Source organism: Podarcis filfolensis (assembly GCF_964270895.1).
Source record: "Podarcis filfolensis genome assembly, chromosome: 12".
NCBI classification, from domain to species: Eukaryota; Metazoa; Chordata; class Lepidosauria; order Squamata; family Lacertidae; genus Podarcis; species Podarcis filfolensis.
In genome coordinates, this window is record NC_139614.1 from 55,898,823 (window position 1) to 55,912,013 (window position 13,191).

A 13,191-nucleotide genomic window follows, 5' to 3' on the forward strand; every position below is an offset into this window, starting at 1 on the left:
ACAGGATTTGCAAGCAAAAAGGCAGTGGGAAGGATTTCCCCATTTGCCTCCCTTGCTGCAGAGGAATATTTGAGGTCATTGGGAGAGTCAAAATGGCTTCAGGATTGCTCTCCTATACTATTTAAGACATGTGGTTCATATATTTAGATATGCATGCATTTATGAATATTTATTCTATGTTTGAGACCTTGAAATTCTTATAATAAATCAGGATCTGATTTCTTTCTGCAGGGCCTGTAAGACAGAGTTGTTCCGCCTGGCCTTTGGCTTGGAATCAACTTGATCCCCTTCCCCTCTTTCCTTTTTCCTTTCTCCTTCTGTGACGGAACTCCCGTTTGGGGACTTCCCTGACTTTTTTCTGGCCCACGTAGGACCAGTCTGGATTTGATGTTTTCATCCCTCAACAAGTTTTTGATTGAGTTTCCACTTAAATGAGGTTGCGTTTTAATGTTTTGGTGTTGTATTTTATTCTTGATTTTTAAGCTGCATTTCAATCAATTGTTTTATATTGGATGTTAGTCGCCCTGAGCCCAGTCTTGGTTGGGGAGGGCAGGGCAGAAATAAAATTTATTTATTTATTTATTATAGCGTGTGAGAGAGAAAGGCTCAGTTTTCTCTCTCTCTCTCTCTCTCTCTCTCTCTCTCTCTCTGTGTGTGTGTGTGTGTGTGTGTGTGTTTAATTTATTTAATCATTTTTTTCAATACAAACAGCAACCACAAAAAACACTTAAACAAAAACCACAATAACATTAATAACACAATTTAACAATTCAGATTTGAGTACTGATATACCTATAACTACACCTTTTTATCAATATTTCCCCACCTCTCTCTCCTCCCCCTACTTCCCACCACTATCCGCCTTATCACTTAAGTATTCCTTCCAAATTTCTTCATATTTATCCATTCTTAGTTTGCGTCGATATGCAATTCGTTCGTATGCAGCTAGTCTGTCCATATTATCAATCCATGTGCTCAATGTGATCTTTTTGCGGCTCTTCCAGTTCATCAAAACAAGTTTTTTTGCTTCTGATATGGCACGGTACATCCATTTTTTTTTGACCCCTTGTAATCTCCCACGTTTACGGTATATAATTTAGAATTAAATTCAAAGGGTCAGTTTTCTTACTTTTAATAGAAAGCATAGCCCGTTTGACAGTGGACTTTGGTTGACTGAATCTCTGCCCCCTTTGCAGGTCATCTACTTCCAGAGTGCTCTGGACAAGCTCAATGAAGCCATCAAACTGGCCAAGGTAAGTGGCTTTAAAAGTTACTTAGTTAAACTGTGGAGGCAATGATGGCCCCCAACTTGGATGGCTTCAAAAGAGGATTGGACCAATTGATGGAGGAGGGGCTGTTGATGGCTGCGCCCCCTCCCCGCTGCCCCCCTTGCCTCTTAGCTTCCTACTAGAGAATCCCCCCAAGGGACGCGGGTGGCGCTGTGGGTTAAACCACAGAGCCTAGGACTTGCCGATCAGAAGGTCAGCGGTTCGAATCCCCGCAACGGGCTGAGCTCCCGTTGCTCGGTCCCTGCTCCTGCCAACCTAGCAGTTCGAAAGCACGTCAAAGTGCAAGTAGATAAATAGGTACCGCTCCAGCGGGAAGGTAAACGGCATTTCCATGCGCTGCTCTGGTTTGCCAGAAGTGGCTTAGTCATGCTGGCCACATGACCCGGAAGCTGTACGCTGGCTCCCTCGGCCAGTAAAGCGAGATGAGCGCCACAACCCCAGAGTCGGCCACGACTGGACCTAATGGTCAGGGGTCCCTTTACCTTTACCTAGAGAATCCCCCCAGTGGCTGCTACTGCCTACTTTGGGAATTGTTGGTGTACCTTTATCTTGCCTCCCGCCATCTTTGCCTCCGGACCACCTGCTTATTATGGATATGTTTTGAACCTGACATTTCTTCTTGCAGGGTCAGCCTGAGACGGTGCAGGAAGCCCTGAGGTTCACCATGGATGTCATTGGAGGGAAGTGAGTTGCTGCTACCCGTTAACTCTTTGCATGCCTGGGCCCGTGTCACACCGGTTCCCTTCCCTAATCTCAGCTCTGCACCAAGAGAACCTGCCTGGTGCAGAGGGGGGGGGGACACACTCCTGTCTGGAAATTGGGAGACCCACTGTCAATCAGAAGTCAGATGTTGACGGGTCTGATGGTCTCACCCGTAGACCTTTGCTTTGCTCAGTTCTGCTCTTCCAGGCATTCCCTCCATATTTTTGTGATTCTGTGAAACCATGAGGACTAGAAAACCTTTTTTTAAAAAAAAAACCACTTAATAATAATAATAAATAATTTTACCCTGCCCTCCCCGGCCAGAGCTGGCCTCAGGGCAGCTAACACCAATAGAATCACAGTAAAAACATAATAGAGGAAAAAGAAAAAGAAATTAAAATACAGGTTAAAATGCAATTTAAAATGCAGCCTCATTTTACAAGTAGCCGATAAATCAAGACCGTAAGGGGAGGGAAACATAAGGGTCAGACTGAGTCCAAACCAAAGGCCAGGCGGAACAGCTCTGTCTTGCAGGCCCTGCGGAAAGATGTCAAGCCCCGCAGGGCCCTGGTCTCTTGTGACAGAGCGTTCCACCAAGTCGGGCCCAGCACTGAAAAGGCCCTGGCCCTAGTTGAGACCGATCTAACCACCTTGCGACCTGGGACCTCCAAAATGTTGTCATTTGTGGACCATGCGTTTGGATTCCTAAGTTACTCTACATAGAGTAATGAATTCATGAAATACACGCATGGGAAAAGAAAGAGACGCTCACAGTTGAGAGCTTTGAGGGTCCACCCCCTTTTTATGCGAGACAAGGGTTAATTAAGATCTCCCTCTGATAGAGAGCTTTGCATTATTTTCTTCCTCTTTTTTTCTTTATTTACTTTTTCCATTTTTATTCAGATTCATCTGTTTTTTTATCGTATTCTATGTTGGGAAAGTTTCAATTGAAAGAGAAAGACGTGCACACAGATTTGCAAGTTTTCACTTTGGGCTTGGGAAGTAAGGAGTTACTGACCAGAATACCCCCGCCTCCTTCCCTCTTTCCAAGTTTGGCTTTTACCTAGTATTCCCCACATTTCTGGAGCCCCCCCTAAAAAGTCCCCCTGTCTGTAGTTGTGGTTCCTCTGACTTTGGGCGTGGGGCATCCCTAAACAGAACACCCTTTGAAAACCCTTTGATATTGGTTGCTTTCTTGGAACTGTACTTGGAGCAAAAATATGTGATACTTCTTCCTGGGCATCTGCCCCCAAAGAGCCCCCCCCCCAGCAGCAATGCCCTTCAAGCTTGTTGTCGCTTTGCAGGTACAACTCTGCCAAAAAGGACAATGACTTCATCTACCACGAGGCTGTCCCTGCTCTGGATACCTTGCAGTCAGTGAAAGGTAAAGTCAAGACACTCTGTTTTCACAGAATTGTAAAGTTAGATGGGGCCCCCGCGGTCAGGAGTTCGGCCTACACTCGAGTAGGACCCTGGCAGAGACACATGCCCGACTGGCATGTTCTCTCCCTCCTGGTCGATTGTTCGGGAGCTTCACTAGCTTTCTTCTGCCCATACATCGCAGCGACCGATGCCAAACAACACCGGCACACTTGGGGATCCGCAGAGTCTTCGTGGCTTGCGTGACAGAACCCCAGCAACTCAGCATTTTGGCTAGTCTACTTTATTTACATATAAACACACACGGAGCACTGAAACATGGCTCCCTCTCTCTCTAGCATCAGACAGCAAAGAGAAAAAGAACAAACAGTCCCACTTCACGGAACACAGGAACACAAACATCCTGTCTCCGTCACTTCCCACTCTGTGGAGTCAAAACATATGCAGGAATATCTTCCGCAACGTGTGACTCAAACCCACAACCCTGAGATTAAGACTCTCACGCTCTACCAGCTGAGCTATCCCAGCTTTGGAGCAATCCCTATCGCCTTCTCTGCCTGCTGGTCTTGGGTAGGGCAGAAGGAGCCCATCCTTCCCCAACCAGGCGCCCTCCAGATGTTTTGAACTACAACTCCCATCATGCATTTTTCCGCAACATCCATCATATCGGATGTAGCATAGGGCTACCCAAAGCATAAATGTGCAGCGGGTAGTTTTGAAAGCTGATTGGCATCACTTTTGGCTGCCTTTTGATGACGATCAAAAACTTTCTTATTCTCCCAGGCTTTGAGCGGGGGCTAGCGGGGGATCTTTCGTCAGATGTTTCCTGCTGACGCCATGATATTGGGGAAGGTTTTGCTGCATCTTGATGGGCTGGGCTTTTGTGGCAGTCATTGGCCGCTGTCTTACCTTGTCTTTTGTTGTGGGCTGTTTGAACTTCTTTACAACTTGTTAAATCGCTACCCACAAAAGTGAGGAAGGGTGGGATATACTGTATTTTTTGCTCTATAAGACTCACTTTTTCCCTCCTAAAAAGTTAAGGGGAAATGTGTGTGCGTCTTACGGAGCGAATGCAGGCTGCGCAGCTATCCCAGAAGCCAGAACAGCAAGAGGGATTGCTTCTTTCGCTACACAGCGATCCCTCTTGTTGTTTTGGCTTCTGAGATTCAGAATATTTTTTTTCTTGTTTTCCTCCTCCAAAAACTAGGTGCGTCTTATAGAGCGAAAAATACGGTAAATGTAGTCATAATAATAAAAGCCAAATAAGCATGCAGAACTGGGTAAACTCAAACATTTATAGAAGCTACAAGATTATCAGCACTCCATGGGTCCAGTGTAGCCTAGGTATCACCTCTAGGGACGCGGGTGGCACTGTGGTCTAAACCACTAAGCCTCCTGGGCTTGCTGGTCAGCAGTTTGAATCCCCGTGATGGGGTGGCTCCCGTTGCTCTGTCCCAGCTCCTGCCAACCTAGCAGTTCAAAAGCACACCAGTTCAAGTAGATAAATAGATACCACTCCGGCGGGAAGATAAACGGCATTTCCGTGTGCTCTGGTTTCCATCACAGTGTTCTGGTTTAGTCCTGCTGGCCACATGACCCGGAAAACTGTTTGCGGACAAACGCCGGCTCCCTTGGCCTGAAAGCGAGATGAGCGCCACAACCCCATAGTCGCCTTTGACTGGACTTAACCATCCAGGCTTCCTTTACCTTTCCCTTTTTTAGGAATCAACTCTGTCCTCAAATTCTTTATTAAGCCAACATTACTTCATCTGCAGGTGCACCTCTGGTGAAAGCCCTTCCAGTCAACCCCACAGACCCGGCTGTCACAGGCCCCGACATTTTTGCCAAGCTGGTTCCAATGGCTGCCCATGAGGCCTCTTCGCTCTACAGGTGAGCAGCTGCTTTGCATTCTGGGAGACTGTTTTGCCTGCCAGGTCCATGGGGGGGGCTGCAGGAAAACAGGTGGGGATTAAAGGGTCGAGATGGGAGGCTTGATAACAAGGCAAGGAGAAGAAGGAAAAGAATTTATTAACGAAGGAGAAGAATTTATTATTTATACCCTGCCCATATGGCTGGGTTTCCCCAGCCACTCTAGCTGGCTCCCAACAGAATATTAAAAATACGATAAAACAGCAAAAATTAAGAACCCTAAACAGGAAGAGGGTGGGAGTATTGTGGGCCAAGAGTTGACCTGTGCCTAGATTTTAACTTCCGGGAGAAACTTCGGAAAAGCGACCTGAAATTTACTGCATTTTATTCATTGAAAGAGAATTATTTGAGAAGGATCCATAGATGGTATTTAACTAGATTGGCTAAAACAAAAAAAATTTTTTTCTTTCCAGTAGCACCTTAAAGACCAACTAAGTTAGTTCTTGGTATGAGCTTTCGTGTGCATGCACACTTCGTCAGATACCAGAGGTTGATGGACTTCCATTTCATGCGGCTCAATGTGGTGCCTTCCATAGTTCCAGTTACAGATAGGTAGCCGTGTTGGTCTGCCATAGTCAAAACAAAAAAAATTTTTTTCTTTCCAGTAGCACCTTAAAGACCAACTAAGTTAGTTCTTGGTATGAGCTTTCGTGTGCATGCACACTTCTTCAGATACCAGAGGTTGATGGACTTCCATTTCATGCGGCTCAATGTGGTGCCTTCCATAGTTCCAGTTACAGATAGGTAGCCGTGTTGGTCTGCCATAGTCAAAACAAAAAAAATTTTTTTCTTTCCAGTAGCACCTTAAAGACCAACTAAGTTAGTTCTTGGTATGAGCTTTCGTGTGCATGCACACTTCGTCAGATACCAGAGGTTGATGGACTTCCATTTCATGCGGCTCAATGTGGTGCCTTCCATAGTTCCAGTTACAGATAGGTAGCCGTGTTGGTCTGCCATAGTCAAAACAAAAAAAATTTTTTTCTTTCCAGTAGCACCTTAAAGACCAACTAAGTTAGTTCTTGGTATGAGCTTTCGTGTGCATGCACACTTCTTCAGATACCAGAGGTTGATGGACTTCCATTTCATGCGGCTCAATGTGGTGCCTTCCATAGTTCCAGTTACAGATAGGTAGCCGTGTTGGTCTGCCATAGTCAAAACAAAAAAAATTTTTTTCTTTCCAGTAGCACCTTAAAGACCAACTAAGTTAGTTCTTGGTATGAGCTTTCGTGTGCATGCACACGTCAGTTGGTATCTGACGAAGTGTGCATGCACACGAAAGCTCATACCAAGAACTAACTTAGTTGGTCTTTAAGGTGCTACTGGAAAGAAAAAAATTTTTTTTGTTTTGACTATGGCAGACCAACACGGCTACCTATCTGTAACTAGATTGGCTAAGATATATAAAACAGAATCAGATATGTGTTAGAAGTCTAAAGAAGCAGAGGGAATCTTTTTTTCATACGTGGCCGACATGTAAAAAGGTAAAAGTGTATTGGGAAATGATTTATAATGAACTGAAAAAATGTTCAAAATTGCTTTAAAAAAAATAAACCCCAGAGCCCTTTTTATTGGGAATAAGCCAGACAGAAATTCCTAGGTGTCAGAAAAGTTTATTTATGTATGCAACAACTGAGGCCCATGTTTTGTTAGCCCCAAAATGGGAAGTGAGCAAGGTCCCAACTAAAGAAGAATGGCAATTTACGTTGACAGAATATGCAGAACTTGCAGATTTAACACACAGAATAAGAGAGCAAGAAGAACGTATATTTAAAGAAGGAAAATGTTTATTGAGTACATACAGCTGAAAACTCTGGCAGCATTAAGATAAATTCAACAAATGATTTTTGATGGATGTTAAAGCGGAAAACTGATTTGAATGGTTATAGTAAAATACGCAGGAATGTGTGATATGTAAAATGAACCATGGAAGGAGAAGAAGGGCAGCCATCGGATATTTAAAAGTTTGTAAAATATTTATTTTGAAATGTAAAATTGAAAATTTAATGAAAATTATTATCTATAAGAGAGAGTTGATATGTGCCATGATAGGGCATGAGAGATTGTCTCGCTCCTTACATCCCCAGTCGATCACTGCGGTCTGTAGGCGAGGATCTCCTTCAGGCATCAACAGGAGGTGTGTTCATCACAATGTAGAAACCAGACCTTTAATGCAGTTGCCCTACTCTGTAGAATTCCCTCCCTTTGAATAATAATATCAATAGTAATAAATATGCTGCCCCTCTGACTTCTACTAAGCCTCTGTGTTTCTCTTGTTTCCTATGATTTTTATTAAATTTTCTGTTTTACATTTTAGAATATTCATTTAAACAACCTTAAAATACCAATGACTAACCTTCTTCTCTTTCTGTGGTTCATTTTGCATAACATAAACACCTGCATATTTTACATAAACTAAACCATTCAGTATTCCATCTTTACACCCATCAAAACTTATTTACACAGTTGGATTTATCTTAATGCTGCCGACGTTTTCAAGTGCACACAATTCCCCCTCCCCAATATGTTCAATAAACATTTTCCAGTCTTCTTTAAACGTATGTTCTCGTTCTCTTATTCTACAAGTGCTGGAGATGCAGTGAAGATGAAGGTACGTTCTATTGTATGTTGTGGACCTGTTAAAGGGTAAAATAGCATTGGGAAATAATTTACAATGAATTGGAAAAAAAATGTTTAAAAGTACTTTCCAAAAAAAACCCCAGAGTCCTTTTTGTTGAGGATAATTCAGACGGAAATCCCCAGGTGTCAAAAAAGATTATTTATGTATGCCACTACTGCGGCCCATGTTCTGTTAGCCCCAAAATGGAAAATGAGTGAGGTCCCAACCAAATAAGAATGGCAACTTAAGCTGATGGAATACATGCAGCTTGCGGACCTAACATATAGTCGTTCCTCGTTTTGCGGCCGGGATCCGTTCCGGAGCCCCGGCCTTTAGCCGAAAAGGACGCAGGGCAAAGCGGTTTGTGCTTCTGCGCATGCGCGAGCGGCAAACCCGGAAATAACCTGTTCTGGTACTTCTGGGTTTACCACGGACGTTCGCCGGAACGGACGCTAGACAAGGTGGATGTTGACGGAGATATTTCTGTATAGAATAAGCCTCTGTGTTTCCCTTGCAGCGAAGAGAAGGCCAAGCTGTTGAGAGAAGTGATGGCCAAGATAGACGCCAAAAACGAAGTCCTGGAGTACGTATTTAAGGCACCTGGGATCTGGGACCCTGAAGTTGGGGCTGGGGGAAGCCTCCGTGGAGGGTGGGGTGAGGGGGGCTGCCTCTTTGCTAATGGGTCACAGGGTTGGTCTCGCCGCATCATTATCATCATCCTAATACATTTTTATTTATATCCTGCCCTCCCGAGCCGAAGCCGGGCTCAGAGCGGCAAACAACAATAAAAGTAACACAACATTCTAAAACCAATTCATTTTAAAATTAATTCAAAATCAAATTCATGGAAGCTATTGGGCTACAGTTCTGTGATGATAACCAAAGGAGGGGGTCAGACTGTGCCTTGACCAAAGGCCTGGTGGAACAGCTCTGTCTTGCAGGCCCTGCGGAAAGATGTCAAGTCTCGCAGGGCCCTACTCTCTTGGGACAGAGCATGCCACCAGATTGGGGCCACGGCCAAAGAAGCCCTGGCTCTGGTTGAGGCCAGCCTAACCTCCCTGTGGCCCAGGACCTCCAAGATGTTTTTGTTTGAAGACCGTAGGGTCCTCCGTGGGACATAACGGAAGAGGCGGTCCCGTGGGTACGAGGCTGTATAGGGCTTTAAAGGTTAAAACCAGCACCTTAAACCTGATCCTGTACCCCACTGGGAGCCAGTGCAGCTGGTATAGCACCGGGTGAATGTGATCCCACTGCGAGGACCCCGTAAGGAGCCTCGCCGCAGCATTCTGCACCCACTGGAGTTTTTTATATTCAGGCCAATATGCTAATCAAAATGGCGCCAGAAGATGTCATATTTGGAATTTGCTGGAATTTCCCCTTTGAGAACGCAACGTTCCTGGGTCAGTTTCTCCGATGTGGCTATAAATAAGGCTTTTAAAAACCAGTTTGTGTTATAGCAGGCACCCCCAAACTCCAGATGTTTTGGGACTAGAGTTCCCATCATCCCTGACCACTGATCATGTTAGCTAGGGATGATGGGAGTTGTAGTCCCAAAACATCTGGAGGGCCGAGTTTGGGGATGCCTGTTGATTTCCAGTCCTTTTGAGGCTGCGCCTAGGGATGGGAGCACCCAAGCTCTGCCGTGTGACCCCCCCTTGTCACGCTTCTTTCTTTGTAGACAATTCATGGACTCGTTGCAGCTGGACCCCGAGACGGTCGACAACCTGGACATGTACAACCACATCCCACCCGTCTTGATGGAGAAATGCGCAGCGCTCAGCGTGCGCCCAGAGACCGTGAAAAACCTTGTTCAGTCCATGCAGGGTAAGTTTATGGGACTGGGGATGAGGTGTGTATGTGCGTGCAAGGAGGAGACCGCTCAGGTTTTTACCAGGGGTGGAGAACTTGTGGTGGAGTTGCTGAGGGACTAGCTGCTTGTTTAAACTTATATAGCAATTGACTGTAAGCTTTTGTGTTGGAACACGTAGTACAACAATGTTATACACTGGGGCTGGGAACCTGCAGCCTCTGGGCCAGTCTTGGCCTGCAAGAGCATTTCCCTCAAACCATGCCCATCAGCTGATGTCTTTGACGATGTCAGCCAGTGGGTGGAGGACAGGATTCTAATCTTGGTTTTCAAGATTGCACAGCCAAGGCGGCAGGATTTAATCCTTGCTATTCCACTGAGCAGGATGCGGGTGGCGCTGTGGGTTAAACCACAGAGCCTAGGACTTGCCAATCAGAAAGTCGGCAGTTCGAATCCCCGCGGCGGGGTGAGCGCCCGTTGCTCGGTCCCTGTTCCTGCCAACCTAGCAGTTCGAAAGCACGTCAAAGTGCAAGTAGATAATTAGGTACCGTTCCGGCGGGAAGGTACACGGCGTTTCCGTGCGCTGCTCTGGTTCGCCAGAGGCGGCTTGGTCATGCTGGCCACATGACCCGGAAGCTGTACGCCGGCTCCGTCAGCCAGTAAAGCGAGATGAGCACCGCAACCCCAGAGTCAGTCACGACTGGACCTAATGGTCAGGGGTCCCTTTACCTTTACCTATTCCACTGAGCAGCGATCACAGCTGTGCGCAAAAGCACCCTTTGAAGCAGCTCACAGGCTTTTTAAGACGGCTTTCTAAGCTTCCTTCTTGAGCCTCTGGAGAAGAAGTTGGAAAACGGATGCCAAAACGGTAAACGGTCAAGGGGATTCAGCAACTCCCCTATACAGAAAGGTGGCCGTGTTTGGGACTTTTTAGTTTGGAGGAAAGGTGAGAGGTGGCGTGATAGCAGTTTATGAAATCAGACATGGCATGGAGAAAGTGGATAGATAAAAGTTTTATCTCCCTCTCTCATAACACTAAACTCATAGGCGTTCAGGGAAGCTGAATGTTGGAAAATTCGGGACAGAGAAAAGAAAGGAATTCTTCACACAGAAGCACAGTTAAACTGTGGAACTCCCTGCCACAGGAGACAGCGACGGCCACCATTCTAGATGGCTTTAAAAGAGGATGATTCAAATTCATGGAGTATAGGGCTATCATTAGCTACTAGCAACGATGCCAGTTATGCTCTGCTCTGATAGCAATGCATCCAAAAGCCAGTTCCTGGAAACAGCAGGAGGGGAGAGGGCTCCTGTGTTCGAATCCTGCTTGCTGGTTTCCCACAGGCATCTTGTTGGCCCCTGTGAGAACAGGATGGTGGACTAGATGGTCCAATGGCCTGATCCAATAGACTGTTCTTCTGTTCTCCTCCAAGTCTCTTCTCCTTTAAGTCCCCTGTCTGTAGGCTTAAGAAGGAAGCATTGGGATCCTTAAATTATCTGTCTATATGTTACCAATACAGTGGTACCTCGGGTTAAGTACTTAATTCCTTCCGGAGGTCCGTTCTTAACCTGAAACTGTTCTTAACCTGAAGCACCACTTTAGCTAATGGGGCCTCCTGCTGCTGCCGCGCCTCCGGAGCACGATTTCTGTTCTCATCCTGAAGCAAAGTTCTTAACCTGAAGCATTATTTCTGGGTTAGCGGAGTCTGTAACCTGAAGCGTATGTAACCTGAAGCGTATGTAACCCGAGGTACCACTGTAATAAATTTGTGTTTGTTTATTCAAAACCTGCCAAGGAGTCCAGTTCATTTTGTTGTTTCTTTAAGTACTTGGTAAAAGGTTCCCATTCTCCTTGAAAGTCACAGTTGCCCTTTATCCCGGAGTTTGTGCGTCAGTTTCACCAGTTCCACATAGTCCATCAATTTCCCTTGCCCACAGTTCTTTTGTCAATGTGCAGAGAATAGCATGTGCTGAAAAACCAGAGAGAGGAGCTGAGGGAAGTCCAGGCCGGGCTGAGAAGGTGGGCTTTTCTTGGGGAGTGGGGAGGGAAAAATAGGGGGGTGGGAAATGAGGCTGATATGTCTTTGATAAATTGTTCTGCTGAAATTCTTAATAAAAATTATATATATATATAAAAGGAAGCATTGGAAGACTTGGAAAAGGTCCTGTTCCCCCTTTAAGCCTCCGACATCAGGGGCTTAAAAGTTTGGAGCGTGGGGAGACTTGCAAAGGCGGAAGGGATTTGGACGGATGGGCAGCCCCGCCAATGGTGTGACGTCTCAAAATCTCTCCCTCTGTTGGAAATGTAAAGAGACTGAAGGTACATTCTTTCACCTTTGGTGGACGTGCCCAAAGATTAAGGCTTTCTGGGAAATGATTTATAATGAAATGAAAAAGGTACTTAAGTATACCTTCTTGAAGAAACCAGAGGCTTTTCTCTTGGGCATAGTCGGCCATTTGGTGCCAAAGAAGGACAGAACTTTCTTTATGCATGCTACAACGGCAGCAAGAATACTTATAGCAAAGCACTGGAAGACGCAAGATCTACCCACTCTGGAAGAATGGCAAATGAAGTTGACTGACTGTATGGGACTGGCAGAAATGACTGGCAGAATCCGCGACCAGGGAGAAGAGTCGGCAGAAGAAGATTGGAAGAAATTTAAGGATTATTTACAGAAATATTACAAAATTAATGAACTTTAAAAGATGTTGGATTGAACTTATGTGGTCTCTAGCTGTTATGATAAAAAGAACTGGGATTAATATTGTTTAAGTTATAAAATTTTTAAAAAAAGGTGATTGGGGGGAAAAAGGGCGTTAGATAAAAGGAATGATAAGAGATTAGGATTTGCTGGATTAACAATTCAAAATAGAAAACAAGAAGGGGAGGTATGAGGAAGTCAAAGAAACATGTTATTGAAAAATTGATATTGAAATTGATTTGTTTTTAATATTTTTCTTTTTCTTTTTCTTTTTGTACAAAACTGGAAAAATTGAATAAATATTTAATAATAATAAAAAAAAATCTCTCCCTCTGCTCCCCTCCAGTGCTCTCTGGCGTTTTCACGGACGTCGAAGCGTCTCTGAAGGAGATCAAGGACCTTCTCGATGAGGACGAGGCCCAGGAGCAGAAGCTGAAGGAGGCGCTGGGGGGGAAGCTGCCCCCGCAGCCGGGCTCCCCTCCCACCCCGCCCTCCTCCGGGCTGGCGGAAGTAGCCAAGGAGTGGGCCAAGTATATGGAGGTGCACGAGAAGGCCAGCTTCACCAACACGGAGCTCCACAAGGCCATGAACCTGCACATCAGCAACCTGCGGCTGCTCAGCGGCCCCCTGGAGCAAGTGAGGGCCGCCTTGCCCACCCCCAGCCTGACGGAAGGTGAGGAGGACAAGGAAGCCGGTTGCTGCCGTCTCTTCTCTGTTACGGCTTCCTGCCGGTCGAGCCCACGGGCGCCGCGAATCATGGATTCT

The 13,191-nt window shown here is 45.6% G+C and overlaps 1 protein-coding gene across 1 annotated transcript in view; it reads left to right on the top strand.

Annotated features, from left to right (window-relative positions):
• The window catches only part of PTPN23 (protein tyrosine phosphatase non-receptor type 23), a 56,995-nt gene that overhangs the window by 24,524 nt on the left and 19,280 nt on the right, over positions 1–13,191 (top strand). The window contains exons 10-16 of the mRNA XM_083579210.1: positions 1,197–1,253; positions 1,915–1,973; positions 3,296–3,375; positions 5,147–5,261; positions 8,435–8,500; positions 9,596–9,741; positions 12,773–13,099. Coding sequence (XP_083435336.1) covers positions 1,197–1,253; positions 1,915–1,973; positions 3,296–3,375; positions 5,147–5,261; positions 8,435–8,500; positions 9,596–9,741; positions 12,773–13,099 — 850 coding nt within the window. The remainder of the gene's footprint in view (positions 1–1,196; positions 1,254–1,914; positions 1,974–3,295; positions 3,376–5,146; positions 5,262–8,434; positions 8,501–9,595; positions 9,742–12,772; positions 13,100–13,191) is intronic.